The sequence below is a fragment of the Dromiciops gliroides genome, chromosome 3 (genome assembly GCF_019393635.1).
Source record: "Dromiciops gliroides isolate mDroGli1 chromosome 3, mDroGli1.pri, whole genome shotgun sequence".
Taxonomy (NCBI): Eukaryota; Metazoa; Chordata; class Mammalia; order Microbiotheria; family Microbiotheriidae; genus Dromiciops; species Dromiciops gliroides.
This window is the reverse complement of record NC_057863.1, coordinates 433,634,628-433,654,605: the sequence shown is the minus strand read 5'-3', so window position 1 is coordinate 433,654,605 and position 19,978 is coordinate 433,634,628. Positions and strand designations below refer to the sequence as shown.

Sequence of the window (19,978 nt, the reverse complement as noted above, 5' to 3'; positions counted from 1 at the left end):
AGGCAAAATTTTTTTTTGTGAACATTTATTTTTGACTTATAAAATAGATGTGACATTTTCCCCTATCTCTAGACTTGATACAAGAATGGAAGTCAATACTCGGTTACGTCCATTGCCTTATTTCAATAATGAGCTAGGATTTTTTCATGTCCCTCTTAGCTAATAATGGTAATGAAAAATCTGGATGGAGGCTTGGTTACAAAAATGTAAGTTCTTTTTCAGAGTTGAATTACTTTCCCAGAGCAGGTAAGGTGAGAGATTCTAAAAATAGCAGATTCTTCCCCCTTCCATGCAGAACCCAGAAAAACCAGATTAATTCACAGAGAATCATCCCTAAAATTTGGTGAATAAATTATGCCCTGAATTTCTTTGCTCTGACCTATGTTCTATGATGCTGTAGTGCTTAGCACTTAGCCAATTAGAAGTGTGTGTGTGTGTGTGTGTGTGTGTGTGTGTGTGTGTGTGTGTGTGTGTGTGTGTGTGTATAAACAGGTTCACCTCCATCTTGGGTTGGGGAAAGGAAGGGTCTGGTGGTAAAGACATCTCTATCATTTGTCCATCATCTCAGTCACCATTAATCCCCCAGGTTGTCAGTAGTGGAACTGCTTATCTCCTTTTCAATATAACCCTCCCCTAAACTCCTATTGCCATTTTGCAATCATCATCTCCTTTCATGGATTTTTTTCTAGCAATGCCTTTTTAAAAAAAAAATCATTCTCGGGGCAGCTAGGTGGCGCAGTGAATAGAACACCAGCCCTGGATTCAGGAGTACCTGAGTTCAAATCCGGCCTCAGACACTTGACACTTACTAGCTGTGTGACCCTGGGCAAGTCACTTAACCCCCATTGCCCCGCCAAAAAAAAAAATCATTCTCTAATTTTGCAAAGAATCAAAGTCAATGTCACTAACCTATAGTTGATACTCAGCTCCCTTCCCTTTGCTTTGGAAACTGGAAAACTGTCCTTCTTCATTCCTGTGATAACCCTTCCACTCTATACTATCCTTCAGACATCATTGACTCAGCAATCCCATCTATTGGTTCTTTTAGTACCCCGGGATGTAGTTCACCCGATGACAAATTCGTCAAGAGTAATGAGGGCATGTCTCCTGATTTACCTTGGCTTTCTATCCCCTCCCTACTTCAGCCATTTTGTTCTTATTAGCCATTTTAAGTCCAAAAATGATTTATTCTCCTGGACAGGGAAAACAGAAGAAACTTAATCTGCCTTAACTATCATGTATCATCATCTCCTCCATCTTAAGCTTTTACTAAATATAACCAGAAAAAAATCATCTTTTTGTCCATCTTTGGCACTACTCACTGGACTTCAGTTTTAGCCTGAGAGCAAGACTGCTGAAATAATTCTATTAGGACCTTACTTGCTTGTGTATCACATGTCTTTGCTTCCACCTTTTAAAAGCTCATTGATAAATTCCCTGTGCATCCACATCAGGGTCTAATCATAAGTTTCTATAGGAGATTCCTTCTTTGCCTCCTTATTAGTAATTTTTATTTTTTGAGATCTTCCCATGTCCCTTGGCCTAGAATTTTAGGCCACATGATTCTATCTATCCTTTTTCTGAAGTCTTTGAAATATGTCCTCCCACATTACAGGTATGTCAGATTATTCCTGACTTTGCTTTCCTCAATTACAAATTCTAAGATAGTATCTTCATTTCCCCAAAAAAGTTCCTATCATCTGAACTTGTGCAACTCTTCCTGAGTTCAAATCTGGCCTCAGATACTTACTTACTGGCTGTATGACCCTGAGTAGGTCACTTAACACTGTTTGCCTTAATTTCCTCACCTATAAAATGAGCTAGAAAAGGAAATGGTAAGCCACTCCAGGATCTCTGCCAAGGAAACCACAAATGGGGTCATGAGAAGTCAGACACAACTGAATAAGAACAAGACAAATAGTTGTTTCAGTCCCCCTCAAAAGGGAGCCCCCAGGCATCAGCATTCATCTTTTGTTCCTATGACCCTTACTGAGTGATATCTCACCTGATGGTACTTGTGGACCTCTATCATCATTCTTTGGAAAATATACAGCAGGGGCAGCTAGGTGGCGCAGTGGAGTACCTGAGTTCAAATCCGGCCTCAGACACTTAACACTAACTAGCTGTGTGACCCTGGGCAAGTCACTTAACCCCAATTGCCTCACTAAAAACAAAACAAAACAACAACAACAACAAAAAAAAAAACCCAATGCATTAGAGAATATGCAGCTGTTCCTCATCAGATAAGGTCCAGCTCTCCAATTTGGGAAGTCTATTACTTATCTCCAATTCTTCTTCTTTCTCTTCTCTGTGTCATATCCCCCTATTCTCCAACAATCTGACACAGTTCAGAATTCCTTTCTTCCTCTTCAAATCCTTTTTCTTCTCTCATTTTATAATGAAGTCCCTCATTCATTTTCTTTAAAGGAATACTTCATTCTCCCTTCTTTGGTTATCTCGGTCATGTTCCACTCCTGTGACCCCATTTGGGGTTTTCTTGGCAAAAATACTGGAGTGGTTTGGCATTTCCTTCACTAGCTCATTTTACAGATGAGGAAACTGAGGTTAATTGCCTTGCCCAGGGTCACACAGCTAGTTAAGTGTCTGAGGCCAGATTTGAACTCAGGAAAAGAGTTCCTGACTCCAGGCCCAGCACTCTATGCTAATAACCTACAAATGAGTGGAGAAGCTTTCCTGAAGCCCTTTTTCCATCTCTTTTTAGGAGAGAGACCATCCTACACTAGCAGCATAGTTTGAGACTTGGCTTCTACAGAAACAAACATTGAGTATTTTATGTAAATTATTACAAAATCGCCTCTGCTGTCCATACTTGATGGAAAGGAAGACTTAAGGCTTCTGCCATTCTTACTAACAGGCCCTATAGAAGGGATTTATATTTCAAGCATAAATAGACCTAAAGCATCTATTTGTGATTATACCTAAAGAACTTCCACTTCCTCCAGTTGAGATTTTATATTTGGAACTCAGTCAGCAAGCCCTTATTAAGCAATATGAGAAGTGCTAGGGATAAAAAAAAAGACAAAAGAAAATCAGTTCCTGCCTTCAAAGAGCTCAGAGTCTAATGGGGAAGATGATATGTAGTATTTAACTAGGCACTTACTAGCCATATACATAGAAGATGGAAGGTGGGGCAGCTAGGTGGCGCAGTGGATAAAGCACCGGCCCTGGAGTCAGGAGGACCTGAGTTCAAATCCGGCTTCGGACACTAAACACTTACTAGCTGTGTGACCCTGGGCAAGTCACTTAACCCCAATTGCCTCACTAAAAAAAAAAAAAAAAAAAAAAAAAAGAAGATGGAAGGTAATGTAAGAAGGGGAGGGCAACCAGATGGTGCAGTGGATGGAGTGCTAGGCCTGGAGTCCAGAACACCTGAGTTCAAACCCAGCCTCAGAGATTTCCTAGCTAAGTGACCTTGGGCAAGTCACTTCACCCTGTTTACCTCAGTTTCCTCATATGTAAAATAAGCCAGAGAAGGAAATAGCAAATCACTCCAGTATCTTTGCCAAGAAGACCTCAAATGGGGTCAGAAAGAGTCAGATACAACTGAACAACAATAAATCTAAGAGGGGAAGGCACTAACAGCTGGGGAGAGAGTGGAAGAGGCAAGAAACAGCCTCCTCCAAAGGATGAGTCTTGAAGGAATCTAGGAAAATCAAGAGGCAGAGATAAGGGGGCAGAATATTCCAGGCATTGGAATAGGAAATGGCCAATGCAAAGACACTGAGCTGGAAGATCCATTCTATCATCCCTTCAAACTATGGGGGGGGGGGAGGGGTGCATTTACACATGGGGCAATGAGGGTTAAGTGACTTGCCCAGGGTCACACAGCTAGTAAGTGTCAAGTGTCTGAGATCGGATTTGAACTCAGGTCCTCTTGAATCCAGGGCAGGTGCTTTATCCACTGTACCACCTAGCTGCCCCCCATAGTCTATATTTATGGGCATAACTAATTCTGAACTGGAAACCTGTGCTGTATGAAATACAGAGTATGACAAAAAGATGACTTCAGATGGGAAGGAAGGCATGTGGGAGAACCATGTTCCAAAGAGGATGTTTTACAGAAAAAGATAGTAACAATAATAATTAATATTAATAATAATATTTACATGCTTACTATGTTGTATGCTTACTATATTCTAGGCACTGCACTAAGCAGTTTATGATTATCTCATACAATCTTCACAAAAATCCTGGGAAGCAGGTGCCATTACTATCCCCATTTTGTGACTGGGGAAACTGAGGCAGACAGGGGTTAAGTGGCTCAGCAGGGGTTGCAAAACTAGGAAGTGTTTGTGTTTGAATTTGAGTGCAGGTCTTCCTGACTCCAAACCTCATGCTCCACTTACTGCACCACCTAAAAAAAGAGGCACTCTGTCATAAAATAGGAGAGGAATAATGTATGCCCCATTTTTCTTCTCTCTCTCTATTTTTTTTTTTTTTGGTGAGGCAGTTGGGGTTAAGTAACTTGAAAAGGGTCACACAGCTAGTAAGTGTCAAGGGTCTCAGGCTGGATTTGAACTCAGGTCTTCCTGAATCCAGAGCCAGTGCTCTATCCATTGTGCCACGTAGCTGCCCGATGTGCCCCATTTTTCAAGCAAAAAATGAAATAATACGGAGTCAGGGATGAAAATACAGACAAAGAATCACAAGAGAACTCGGTGATGGGCAGGGAACGTAGGTAGAGGCTGAAGAAGGTAAGTGTTTGCGCTCACCAGCAGCAAGGTAGATAAAGAGTGGATAGACAGCTGGATCTGGAGTCTGGAGTTCTAATTTAGCTTCAGACATTTAGCAGCTGTGTGACAAGCCACTTAATCTCTACTTACTTCTGTTTCCTCAGCTATAAAATGGGAATGATCATAGCACCTACCTCTCAGGGGTTGTCGTAGGGATCAAAGAAGATGATATCTGTAAAGCACAGTGCCTGGCACATAGTAGGCACTGTACAAATGCTAATTATTGTTATTTATTATTGTTGTCATTATAATTATCCCAACAACAACTTCTTGGTGTCCTCATTAACGTTTGCTTTGTTAGTGGGTTTGCTCTTAACTTCTATCTCTTGAGCAAATCTTATTTTTTGAGCTTTGTTTAAATCCTTGATACAGGAAGAGATGCCAGCAATAAATAATGCAAACCACTTTCACAAATGCTGCACTTAAGAAAAAGATGGATATCTCTTTAAATTATTTTCCTTTCCCTGTACTGAACAACTCTTGCCAAATAACCAGATGCTATTAGAGACAGGAGGACTGATAGAGGAAAAAAAGTCATCAAGTGTTTATCTCTCTTAACCCTAGGCTTCTTGACAGGCTCTCTTCCAATTATCAAGGCTGCACACAGTTGTTTTCAATTACACTTGATGTCCATAGGTGACAGTTGGAGTAAATACTTTGATCTTGAAGGCATGTTGCTATTATCATAAACTCTCCCCCTCCCCGCCAGCCCCAAAATACCAACTTGTTTTTCTTATTCTCAATCTTTTGTGGAACAGAAACCAGTTGCATTTATTTCCTAGGAGCCAATTCAGATAAAGATGGAAATTTACTAACTGGTTTTACAAATAGGCATGAGCCCATAAATATAAGAAATGCTGGGTGGAGAGCAGATATAGCTGACTTCTATTACCTGAGTCCCAGGGGACAGGTGGAGAGACAGGAGAGAAGAGTGAAGAAATATGGGTTTTTTTAAGTAACTGGCTTATCCATTTGCTGGACAGATTTCTGACCTGTCTTCATTAACCTGCTAAAACTTGGATGTGCCCCTAGGAAAGTTTCTGTTTTAAATGACCAAAAAAATGTTTTCTTGTCTATATGTTAGGGAAAGTGTGTCTTCCCTAACAGTCATTCCACATGTCCTGTAAGAAGGTAAACAAACAATTCTGGATGATGTTTGTGCATCTTGTTATTTACTAATTTTCTTTTTATTCCCCCAAATGACAAATTTGATTAAATCAGTTCTTTTATACTGCTTTTAGGTGAATTTTAATGAATGGATGAGCAGTCACCAGACATACCATCCAATTCAGTGCTACCTGACTATGGGAGATAAGAAAGCTGTTATTAAAGTTTTGGATGGGTTGCCCTCTTGAGAGGCAATATGATGTAATGAGATTGAATTTAAAGTAATAGAAGATGGGAGCAGTTAGGTAGTGCAGTGCATAAAGCACCAGCTCTAGATTCAGGAGAATCTGAGTTCAAATTTTACCTTAGACACTTGACACTTACTAGCTGTGTGACCCTGGGCAAGTCACATAACCCTCATTGCCCTGCAAAAAACAACAACAATAACAAAAAAAACATAAACAAAAAACAAAGCTATAGAAGATGATTTGAATTCTTGTGGTAATCCTGCCACAAACTAGCTCTGTGGCCTTAAGTTTTCTCATCTGTGTTAAAAGAAGATTGAACTTGATGATGTCTAAAGTCCCTTTAAATTCTCTGAATCTAAATGACCATACAGATATGCCTCATGGCACAATTTCATGTTTGTTTGTCTTAAATGCCTTACTCCCTTGTTTCTTTGTAAGTATGTAGGATTTTGTTCTATACTCTTTACTTATGTATATCAGGGCTTGAAATTATTGTCCAGTATAACAGGGTATGAAGCAAGAATGGGAGTTTCCAACACTGAATTCTGTTCCTAGCCTTACCTGATTCATTAGAAGGAAGTTTACAGAAGCAATTAGACTATATCATCAGGAAAGGAAACAATGCCTATAATTCCTTGCCCAAAGCACTGGCAATGTGTATGAGTGCCAGAGATTTTAAAAGCATTGTTTCTCCAATATAGATCCACCCTAAATGACCTGGAGCCAGTTGCATTTGCCTCTTCTCATGTACTTAAAAAATAGAGATAAGAAGGAGACCAAAAAGATACAGAAGAAGCTGCATAAGAAATACTAAGTCTATAATCTGAACAGGAGGTGGTCATGTTTTGTGCCAAGAACAAAGGATGACATAGGAATATCCCACATGCCACAGTGCTTTCCTCCTAAAATGTAAAAAGACCTACAAAAAGGCCTCCATGCCATTGGGTGAGTCCTGTTTACAAAACGTATGGAAGAACACAGATGAGAATTGCATAGGGTGAGAAGACATAGATGGTTCACAATTGGCACACATGGTGGGTCAATGAGATCACAAAGCCATTGAGATAAGCAAAGTATACATTTCATTATACCAGATTTTACCCATCATTCCAATTTGTTAAGATCTTTTAGGGCCCTAGTTCTGTCATTCAATCTGTTAGCTATCAATATAAGTTGTGTTATTCACAAATATGATAAGCATGCCGTTTATTCCTTCACAGGAATAGTGGATAGAATTTGGTCAAAGCCTGGGCTCTCCATTAAAGACTCTTGTCTAATCCTTCAACCAGTTCTTAATCTACCTGTCCTGTCATCCTGTCCATCTATCTTATACTTGGAGACATCTTGAGAGATTTTGTCAAATGACTTGTTGAAACCCAGATGTTGTACTATGTCTGAAGCATTCTCTTGAGGCAAAAAAGAAAATAAGGTTAGTCTGGCATGGCATATACTTCATAACTTTTACTTCATCTAGCAGTTTCTAATTAGTTAAAGCTACTGTCACATTAAAAATTGCATACCCCTTATAACAACTTTAAGATAGTGGATACCTATTGCTGCTAATTGTCCTCAGATGTGAACTCTGAAGACAGTTTGTTGTTCATAGGGAAATTCTATGAATGTTATTAAATCTGCTGCAGTTTAAGTAATGAAATTGATTCCCAACAGGATTTCACACATGGTGGTTATACCCATCTCTTGGCTACATGCCAGACCAATGATTGAAAGCTACCTTCAGATACACAAACTTCTCCATTCCAACAAGGGGCCTTAGCATTGCTCCCAGAGGAGCACATATCCACCTGGGCAGGACCCTGAGCAGGCACACAGACACAGACACAGACACAGACACACACACAGACACAGACACACACACAGACACACACACACACACAGACACACACACACACACAGACACACACACCCCACACACATTTTCAATGATCATCAAGCAGATGGCTAATGCACAGATGAGTCATTTCTGTTGTCATTTTCATTGTTATTAATAAAGACTCTAATATACGTATAAATATTATATAATATTTATCACATTTCTAAATTGACAACTCATTAACACCCTCCAATTGTCCACAGAATTCACATTCTTCTAGAACGTCCATCTTAGACACATGCATAGTCAGTGTAGTGAAAAGTGGTTTTCTATTCTTATGTTTGCTCAATTCTCCTCTGTGCCCTTGACACAGCCTTTTACAAAGAGACCATGAATAACTTAGGTTTAATTTATTTGTTTGTCTCACATAAGCCTGATTAGAGCAATTGAGAAAAATTACATTCATAAATCTTCTTGCCAAGATAATTAATTATGCACAAAATACCCCAATCTGCCTCTGATTTTCATTAATGAAGCAGATTATCTGCAAAACAAAATGCTCCCGGCATTGAAAAGGAAGGTCAGCTGCTCCACTTTCTATTTAAAATAAGTGCACATTTTTACATATTAAAAACATTGATAAAGAAAAGTGTTGTGATTATGCTTATCAGCTCATCCCTTCCTTATTAGAAACAGAAGAAAGAAGCTGCATTTTTCATTCGTCTTTCATGGGGAATAGGGGTTTAGGGTTGTTGTTACTTGGTGCTGCTGATGATGGAAATCTTATTTATCAGTTGTGATCCTTAGTCATTTACCTCCCCTAACAAAGGGAAATTAGTTATACTTCTGGATTCTGAACTAGGTTCTGATACAAATGCTTTAGGCCACAAGTACTTAAAAATAGGCATGTGCAAAATGCATCTTGAATAGGATCCTTATTCAGAAAACTGCAGAGTTCTTAAGGGCAAACTGCCCTGTGACTACGCTTCTGTGCAATCAGCACTATGATTCTCCATGTAATTTTTGATATTCCTAATCAAACAAAATGACTGTCAAAAAATAACTAAGACACAAAATGTGTCCAATGAATGAACCAACTGTGCCATATGAATTCATTGGAACACTATTGTGCCATAAAGAAGAATGAATGTGAAGAATTTTGAATCCATCTGGATGAATCCAATATGGGGTGGAGGGGGAGGGTAAAAGCAGAGCATCACACATCTAATAGATACAGTGACTACAACAATATAAATAAAGGCAACACTGAAAAACATGCATCATTTCTTTCTGTTAAAATTCAATAGAAAGGGGCAGCTAGGTGGCACAGTGGATAGAGCACCGGCCCTGGAGTCAGGAATACCTGAGTTCAAATCCAGCCTCAGACACTTAACACTTGCTAGTTGTGTGACCTTGGGCAAGTCACTTAACCCCAATTGCCTCACTAAAAAAAGAAAAAAAAATTCAATAGAAAGTGGCATGCATTATGGTAATTAATTAACTGGGCAAGTTTCAAAGGAAAATATAACAAAAAGTTTTTTTAAAAAGCCTGGGGCAGCTAGGTGGCACAGTGGATTGAGCACCAGCCCTGGATTCAGGAGGACCTGAGTTCAAATCCAGACTCAGACACTTGACACTTACTTAGCTATGTGACCCTGGGCAAGTCACTTAACCCTCATTGCCCTGCAAAAAACAAGCAAACAAACAAAAAGCCAAAAGAAAACATCCTATTTGTTCTTAAGATAGATAAAAAAAATTGACAAAAACATGCCAAATGACCTAGACTCTTCTGTTATACCCAAAACCTGGCCTTGAGACATCAGTAACCACCATCATGGCAGCCCTCAGTTTTTACATCCAGGAAGAGGTGGTAAGGTCTACATTAATTCATGAGCTGACACACTTGCATTATAATGGCCTTAGACTACCAAGTAAATCAACCAGGTACTTCATACTAATAGGTTTTCAGTCAATCCACAACAGGTCACATAAAACCTAGTGGCCTAGAAGCCATGTTCCAATTGAACATGGAAAGTTGGTTATACACGGACAAAATTTAAAGTGGAACTTTGAAAAAAATTAATTTTCTGTTTTTATTATTTCTGCTGTATATTCACTTTTAGATGTCTCTTGTTTTCATAACAATCATTATCAACAAGCATTAATGGAATGGTCATTTAAATATGGTATTGCACTTGTTAAGTATTATACAAAATGAATTTTATTTGCCATCAGCCTATGTCTGGCAAATGATACATAGAGCATTAAATCGAAGAACAGTCTTCACCTGGGCATAGTGGGGAAATAAATGTGATCCCACATTGTGTCTTTTTTTTGTTTGTTTGGTTTGGTTTGGTTTTAAGCATTCCCACACATTCATCATCACTACTAACTCTATTGGTAGTGATTATAAAGGACAGTGATAATGTGGGAGTTTTAAAAAGTGGGATACCCTGAATTCTCCTATTTAAGTAATTATCTTATTCATTGACTATGATAATAATAATTACATTCTTGATTATTCAAAGGCAATTGCATTAGGTACCAAGGAGTGTGAGGAGGAGCAGAGTTGGGGGAGAAGCAAAATTTTGTTCTTTAATGGACACACAACTTTAAATTTTCATCCTGCCAATGTCAGTGTCCTTCAATTTAATCACGTTGAAGGATGATCATACATGTTTCAGCTTATTTCAATTCATTCACAAACCTTTTGGTCAATCAATCAGTATTTGTTAAGTGCCTAATATGTTCCAGGAACATTGTTAAGTGCTAGGGAAAAATACAGAGAATAAAATAACTCCTAATTTCAAAGTACACAAAATGTTATATATACATAATAAATATATAATAAAATTCAAAGCAGGTAAATAAAGGGTAGTTTGGAAGGAGAACATTAGTGGGTGAGGAATCAGAAAAAAAAGCTTCTTGTAGAATGTGATGGATTTGCTACTAGAATTGGTGTGTCAATCTACTTTCCCTATGGTCCCATTAATGAAAATATCCCCCCCACCACCACTACCTCCAATTAGAATGTAAGCTTCTTAAAGGAAGAGACAGTCTTCATTTTTATATTTGTATCTCCAGGAGTTAGTACAGTAGTTGGTGCATATTAAGTAACTAATAAATGCTTGTTCTTTCATTCACTCACTCATTCATTCATTCATTCATCCATTTTAATGAGGCCAACTCTCCAGCGATGAGCCTAGCCATACAGCACTTGGGCAACAGACATAGTTTATTACCAAATCCACTCTTAAAATCATTTTCATCTTGTTAGAGGCTCACCAAGTTTATATTCTGGAATATTTTCAAGAATTCACATCACTTCCAGACCATGATGAGACACTGAAGGAGGACTTTTGTATAGGCTTCATATCAATAGGAGTAATGAAATCTAGGAGAAAGTATCTGGGTTCCTTGAAATCAAAAATCACAGCGCTTTTTCTAGTGAATATAATTGAATATAAGTATTATCAAGCCATTGCTCTAATTTCCATTCATAGCAAAAGACTGATTGAATTGGGATCTTCTAACTAGGTTACTGAATTACAAAGTTAATCTTTCTAAACTTTCTAAAATCATTGCAAGATTTTAACTATTGCAAAGTAGAATAGCAAAAATAATATGATATAGTGGAAATAGTACTGAATTCAGAGTCAGAGAATATTGGTTGTTAAGTTTAGTTTGGCTACTCACTACTTGTCTAACTTGGATAAAGTTATTTCCCCCCTCTGGGACTCAGTTTCTTCATTTTCTTTTTTTTTTTGGTTTGGTTTTGTTTTTTTAGGGCAATGGGGGTTAAGTAACTTGCCCATGGTCACACAGCTAGTAAGTGTCAAGTGTCTGAGGTCAGATTTGAACTCAGGTACTCCTGAATCCAGGGCCGGTGCTCTATCCACTGCACCACCTAGCTGCCCCCAGTTTCTTCATTTTCAAAGAGAAGGGATTAGTTTAGACCATTCCTAATACCCATTCAGTTCTAATTCTTCAATACTTCAAGGGTTTGTGATTTGGATCACTGGTTTTCATCTCCACTAATGCAGGCTTCATTCCTTTTATGAATTAGTGGATGACCTATGAAAGTTGCTGCTCCTGAATTTTTTATCACCCTAAAACCAACAAGGTGATGAGCCTTTCCAAATATAGTCTAGTGCATAGACAAAAGAAATATAGTCCATTGCCAAAACCATTCACAACACCATATTGGTAGGATTTGTTAGCACCTGAATTCCATTGCTATTGTCTTTGAGAATAAATGATCTCTCTACATCACAATAACACACCAGAATAAGATCTGAACGTCCAGCTTTAATATTTTTAAGTATTTCTACCACTTTGAGAAATTTTCTTTATAAACAAAATATTTCAGTAAAGTGATTTCCAAATCTATCAAAAGCAAATTATATGCTAGCAAAATTGAGGATTTAAGAGAAATTGAAGATTTTCACAAAAATATCCAAATGGGTGAAACACGAACTAGATATCCTAAAGAATCCAATTTCAGAAAATGAAATTAAGCTACCTATACAGTGTAACGATTGGAATGACGCCACCTGCTGGAGAGCTACTGTAGGAAAGCTTCGCCATGAGTAGAAGGCGTCTAGGGGCAAGCCATGTGATTTTCCTTGATATAAGGAAGTGAGTTTGCTCATGGGTACTGTCTATAAAAGAGGCGAGGCTAATGGAGCAGCATGTGTGTATACACACACACACACACACACACATATATATATATATATATATATATATATATATATATATAGAGAGAGAGAGAGAGAGAGAGAGAGAGAGAGAGAGAGAGAGAAGGGAGGAGTTGAAAAAGGTCAAAGACAGAATGTTCCTAGCAATACTTTTTGTAGTCATAGGGAACTGGAAATAATGTATATTCCCATTAATTAGGAAATAGCACCTTATGGTACAGAAAAGCAACAAAATATTATTATCCTTTAAGAAATTGTCAATATGAAACATAGAAAAGACCAGAAAGACTTATATGGACTAATGCAAAGTGAAATAAAACCAAGAAAGCAATATATACAATTATAACAATGCAAATGGAAAGAGCAAGAAGAAAAAAATGAAACTGAATATTATGGAATTAAATTTGGCTATGCTATGTAATTAAACCAAATTTAGTCCCGGATCTGCAGAGATGGGGATGTGGTATCTATGGTTTTTAATGTTAACTATACTGTAAAACTCAATTGATGTGCATAAATATGAAAAATAAATAAATATTTATGCACTTTTTTGTGTGGGGGCAATGAGGGTTAAGTGACTTGGCCAGGGTCACACAGCTAGTAAGTGTCAAGTATCTGAGACTGGATTTGAACTCAGTTCTTCCTGAATCCAAGGTTGGTGCTTTATCTACTGCACCACCTAGCTGTCCCTCTAAGACTATATGTTGCAGAGGAGATGGCAATCTGAATTCATAGAGGTGGTTTCCTCTTCCCAAATTGATAAAATCACAGGTCCAGTCTTTTTCCCTAATGACACTAGCAATCAAGTTCAAATCAGCACCATTAATATTCTGTACCCTTTAAGAGCAGTCAGCATTCCAGAATTTCAAAGGTATATCTAAAAATAGCTATTTGGGGGCATGAATTGGGGAAAAAGGACTCCTTCAATTAAATTCCACAATTTCCCATTCATTAAGCCAGTAAGATTATGGGGCGGGGGGAAGAAGATGTAGATTGAATGATTGCTACAGAATTTTGAGCTAATTTAAAAAATAATATCCCCAAATGCATCTAATTTTAGAGGATTTTCTCCTATTTTAAACTGCATTCTTATTCCATATGCATTTTTATTGAAGTATATATAGTATCACACAATATAAAACTTGAAAAATACTAGAATCTCACCCTTGGTAAGAGACCTCTCCTGGTCTTCCCCACTGCTAGTCTCTTTCCCCTAAGACTACCTTCTATTTATTTTAGACAGACAGACAGATAGAATGTACATGGGTTTTTTGTTTTTGCATGCCAGCTCCCTGAAGGTAGGGACTGTCTTTTTGTCTTTCTCTATGTCCCTAGTGCTTACCATGTAGTAAATGCTTCATAAATACTTGTTGACTAAATGATTGATGGAGTGGTTTTTATAAAGAACATTGCATGGGGGCAGCTAGGTGGCACAGAGGATAAAGCACCAGCCCTTGATTCAGGAGGACTTGAGTTCAAATCCAGCCTCAGACACTTGACTTGACACATACTAACTGTGTGTCCCTGGGCAAGTCACTTAATCATCATTCCCACCCCCCACCCCCCCAAAAAAGAACATTGCAAAGGGATTCGTTTGACTGACTATTAATAGTTTTAAAATGTGAGCTCCTTGAGGGCAGGGGAGATGTTTTTGCCTTTCTTTGTATCCTTAACACTTAATATAATACCTTGCATATAGTAAGAGCTTAATCAATGTTAACTGAGTGATTGACAGAAATAGTTATCATAAATGACATTTTAAACAGTCTCAGTGGATGGATCTATGATATACTAATATTGGGCATTTTTAGCTGTACATATGTATTAGATGAAATTTAATTAAGTTCAGTTAAAGTTATTGATTTAATGAAACATTTTTTGTTTCCCCTGTGTGATGTCACACAATCCATTGGATTTAATTTTTTACTTTTTGACTAGATGTTTTTACACTGTAAGATACAGTATTCTGAGCCAGGTTCCTGTACATTCCAAAGTAAGAAATTCATTATAAAACATACCTTTTAAAAGTACCTTTGCACAATGGGAAAAGCTCTGGAAAGGGCATTAGAAGACTAGGTTTTAATTTCTCCTAATTATAACTATAGCTGTCATCTCTATGTTGCTTTAAGGTTTTCAGATAACTTATATACATTATCTTATTTGAGCCTCATGGTACCCCTATAAGGTGGGTACAACAGTTATTTTTGTCCCATTTTTACAAATGGTTAAGAGATTTGTCCCTATTCACACAGCTAATAACTGTCAGAGATGTGATCTGAAACCGGGTCTCTCTTGACACCAGGTCTCACATTGTTTCCACTAAATTATGTTGCCTCTCTCGACTTTTATGTTCTATATTTCACTTACACTTTACAGCAATCCCATGAGTTTCTGCTTCTAAATGGGAAAATGAAGGGGAAGAGGAGGGAATAAGCATTTACATAGCACCTACAATGTGCCAGGCACTGTGCTAAGTAATTTTTTTTTTTAGAAATAACTCATTTGATCCTTACAACAGCCTTGCAAAGTAGGTGATATTGCTGTTCCTATTATGCAGTTGAGGAAACTGGACAAACAGAAGTTATGTGTTAAGCTAAGGTCACATAGCTAGTTAACGTCTTAGGCAGGATCTAAATTTAGGTCTTCCTAACTTCAGGTCCAGTTCTTTGTGCACTACAACATCTACTTTGTTCTCAATTCTTTGCTATCACAAAAAGTATTTTCATTAATATTTTGTTATATTTGAGGACTTTCTTCTTATCAATGACCTCCTTGGAATATAAGCCTAGTAGTATAATCTCTGGGTCAAAAGGATATGAACATATTAATCACTTTATTTGCCTAATTCTACATTGCTTTCCAAAATGGTTATACTGATCCGTAGCCCATCAACATATACAGATGTGTGTATACATTTATATACAAACACACACACACACACACACACATATATATATATATATATATGAATTTTCATGGTTGTCCATTAGAGTTTTTGTTGTTATTCAGTCATTTTTGTCAAGTCTGACTCTTTGTGACACCATTTGGGGTTTTCTTGGCAAAGATACTGGAATGGTTTGCCATTTCCTTCTCCAACTCATTTTACACATGAGGAAACCGAGGCAAACAGGGTTAAGTGACTTGCCCAGGGTCACACAGCTAGTAAGTATTTGAGGCCATATCTGAATTCAGGAAAAGATGAGTCTCTCTGACTCTTGGCCCAGTACACTATCTAATGAGCCACTTAGCTGCTCATTATTAAACTCATTAGAGTTTACCATTCACTAAGCCAGGAAATACATATGCATAGGTATACATATACATATATGTTGAGTATTATATATGTATGTTTTATCTTTTTGTTTTAGATACCAAACCCTTATCCTAGAAACTTTATACAAAGATGTTTTCCCCATTTGAACCCTTCCCTTCTTATCCTAGATGCATTAATTTTGTTTGTGTAGAAGCTTTTCAATTTCATATAATCATGACTAAATGATTTCTTAAGGCTTCTTCCAGTTCTGATATTCTATGGTTCAATAATTCTTGTTATGTTTGACCATGTTTGTTTTCCTTCAAAAATCAATTCTAAAATCAAAACTATAGTCTCATATGAAAAAATGCTCTAAATCACTATTGATTAGAGAAATACAAATTAAAACAATTCTGATACCACCTGACAGCCATCAGATTGGCTAATATGACAGAAAAAGAAAATGATAAATGTTGGATGTGAGAAAATTGGGACACTAATGTACTATTGGTAGAGTTGTGAACTGATCCAACCATTCTGAAGAATAATTTGGAACTATGCCCAAAGGTCAACCAAACTGTGTATACTCTTTGATCAACAATACCTCTGCTAGGTCTGTATTCCAAAGACATCCAAAAAAGGGGAAAGGACCTACATGTACAAAAATATTTACAGCAGCTCTTTCATGGTGACAAAGAATTAAAAATCGAGGGAATGTTCATCAATTGGGAAATGGCTGAAGAAACTGTAATATATTAATGTAATGGAATACTAGTGTTCTATAAAAAATGATGAGAAGGCAGATATCTGAAAAACCTGGAAAGACTTGCATGAACTAATGCAAAGTGAAGTGAGCAGAGCCAAGAGAACATTGCAACAGTAATAACAACATTGTTTTATGAAGAACTGTGAATGATTTCCCTATTTTCATAAATATAATGATCCAAAACAATTCCAAAGGACTTATGATAGAAAATGCTATTCATATCCAGAGAAAAACTGATGGAATCTGAATTCATATTGAAACATACTATTTTCACTTTTTTCCCCTGTTTTTTTCCCTTTTGGTCTTTTTCTTCTCTCACAACATGACTAATATGGAAAGATGTTTGCACACTTTCACATATGTAACATATCAAATTGCTTACAGTTTTTGGGAGGGGTAAAGGAGGGAAAAATTTTTGAATTCAAAATATTTTTAAATGATTAAAAATTGTTTTTACAATGTAATTGGAATAAATAAATGCTATTTAAAAAAATCTATTCTATGAACTCCCTACTACTGTAAAAGCAATTAAGTCACACAAGGCCAGTACTGAACTGGATTCTATCACCTTTTACCCACTAAACAAAATAATCTATTTTAATGGAACACTGAGGAATAGATTATCTTCCTTTTCCTCAGAAAATTCCACTGCATGAGAGGAAATGTTAAGGCTACAAAAGATTGGGATATCATTTATGTGATCCTCTGACCATGATCATGCCCACAGCACATTCTTAGACCTTAACAAGCACCTGACTACAAAGATTAACATTCCTGTGAAGCAGAAATGCAATGAGAATTGGGCAGCCAAGGGGTGGCCTTAATGAAAATCTTCAGCACTAAAAAAAAAACATAATTATCACTTTAAACTGAAGAACATTTCTAGGTCTTTAATGTTTGGCTTCTTTTTATTTTAAGATATCAGTGGCTTTTCATTTTCTAGTGAAAATGTATTTGCTCTTCTTTTTTTTATAGATTCCTGGTTTTCATATAAGCTAAAATAAACAAACAAAGAAACCTACCCTTAAATCATCTTTCCTTACCAAAATCCTCTTCTTTCCACCAAACTTTTAAACCAAGAGTTCTTAACCTGTGGGCTACAGACCCCTTGGGAGTCCATGTATACATTTCAAAGTATCCATGAACTTAGCTAAGAAAAATAATTACATCATCATTTTCATGATGATGGAAACCAATGGTTTCCTTGATAATCCTATGCATTTAGAAACATTGTTCTGAGAAGGGGTCCATAGGCTTCACCAGACCACCAAAGGAGTCTGTGACACACAGAAAAAAGGCTAAGAAGCCTTGTTTAAAATGAAAATTAAATAGTATAATCATTTTTAATAAAATTGGACTTTTGTTTCTTGGTTGTTTTTAATTCTAGACTACCTAAAAATTACAAAGGTAAAAAAGTGTCACCTTTCAGGCTTTGATTTCCATGAATGCTCACAGCACCTGTGGGCAATTGATTTTCAGAACTCTGCAAAGCCTGTAGTATTCCTCATCTGCATGTGCTGAAAAATAGACATATCTCTGAGTCACTTGAGAGTTGGCCATTCTGCAAAGCTCTATTTTTTTTTATTTTACTTTTTTTTTTTTTTTGGTGACGCAACTGGGGTTAAGTGACTTGCCCAGGGTCACACAGCTAGTAAGTGTCAAGTGGCTGAGGCCGGATTTGAACTCAGGTCCTCCTGACTCCAAGGCCTGTGCTCTATCCACTGCCTCACCTAGCTGCCCCCTATTTTTTTTTTATTATAAATGGCTTAAATGACAAAGAAACGTAAAGAAACCTGCTCTTCTGAGTACAGCTAACCCAGGTATTAATCCCCATGGCTCTCTGCTGAGGCCACATATCATCAATAATCCTTTGTAGGATAAATACCTGGTTTTCCTCTTGGTCCCACTGGCAAATCTGCAGGACCTGCTCCAGCTCCTGGCGTTGCTGTTTCAGGTACTTGTCCAACTGCCTTCTTCTGTCTTGTAGCAATTCAAGAAGGCTGTCAATCTTCAAGCAGCTACTTTGAGCCCCCTGAATCAACTCAGGGTTCACATTAGGTCCATCACATTTGAATTTTTCTATGAATTCAGTCAGTTGTTGACTTTTGTTTAGGAGGGTTAGGGATCGTCCTAAGAGCTCTGGAAGAAAAAGACATGGCAAACCAAATCTCAGTGAGAACCAAACTGCACACCTCACAAAACTCAGGTCCTCAGAACTACCTTTGATGGAGAAAAGCTGGGTCACTAAGGTTCTTTCCAACTCTAAGATTCTGTGATTCTTTGAGTCAGTTATTGCATTTTTCTACTTCAATCAGTAAAGAAAAAAAATTGTAATTTCTCTTTTAAACTCCTATGATTTATACTTTCTTCCTCTTCCTTCAGCAGAGAGGCAAGGGGGAATAAATGAAGACAATGTTACATACAGTGTCAGAAACTCTAGCAACTGTTTATGTTGACTTTTTCTTGATTATAATGGAGAATTAGTTTATTACTGAGGTAAGGGTGAGACACATATTCAGAAATGACTAATGTAAAAACAAAAGGCATCAATACAACTTATCTAATAAAAATAAAAATAATAACTCTTATGACCATCTGAATATTATGAATAATCTTTACAAAGTTATATATTTAAGGGGGTTTTGGAGGGGGTTTTGGCTATACTAAACAACAGGTCTGGTACTGTTGAGTATTGGAAAAACATAGTTGAACTAATTAAGATAAGGCCACCATTTAGTTAAGGTATAATACATCCTTATACATTTATAAAATTATATTTTGTAGTCACATCACCCCAACACTTCATGACTCACTCAACATCTATGAGCTGTGTTTTTACTGGTAGTAAAAGTTGGAAGGAATGATTTATATAATTTGTTTCTCAAGCTCTTACAAGAGCCAAACTCAGAATTCATGTTTTTCATCAACACCAGGTGGTTACTTCTCTTCAGATACCAGTAAAGTAGTCTCATCATCCCCATTTTATAAGTGAGAAACATGAAGCACATGAAGATACCTGCTTAAGACTGTCCTATTAGTGGTCTCTTGGCTCTTGGGTCAAGGTTTTCTTCCTTAGACTCTGCTACTTCTGAATCTGCTTTATTGGACCTGTTCCTACTGCCACATGAGAGTTATGTGACTATGTGACTTAAATGACCTTTAGTCATTCAACCAACATTCCACCCATTTGTTTGGACTGCAAAGAGACCCAACAGGCTCTTCTGAACCATTTCCATGACACTGAAATTAAGGGTCTTCTTTTCAGTTGCCAGTCTGAGGAGCTAGAGCTGCTTGCCTCTTTCCCCAACCCACACCAGCT

The 19,978-nt window shown here is 37.3% G+C and overlaps 1 protein-coding gene across 1 annotated transcript in view; it reads right to left on the bottom strand.

Moving 5' to 3' along the window:
- CCDC141 (coiled-coil domain containing 141) overlaps positions 1 to 19,978 on the bottom strand; it is a 254,579-nt gene that overhangs the window by 174,199 nt on the left and 60,402 nt on the right. Inside the window, exon 6 of the mRNA XM_043990782.1 lies at positions 18,545 to 18,798. Coding sequence (XP_043846717.1) covers positions 18,545 to 18,798 — 254 coding nt within the window. The remainder of the gene's footprint in view (positions 1 to 18,544; positions 18,799 to 19,978) is intronic.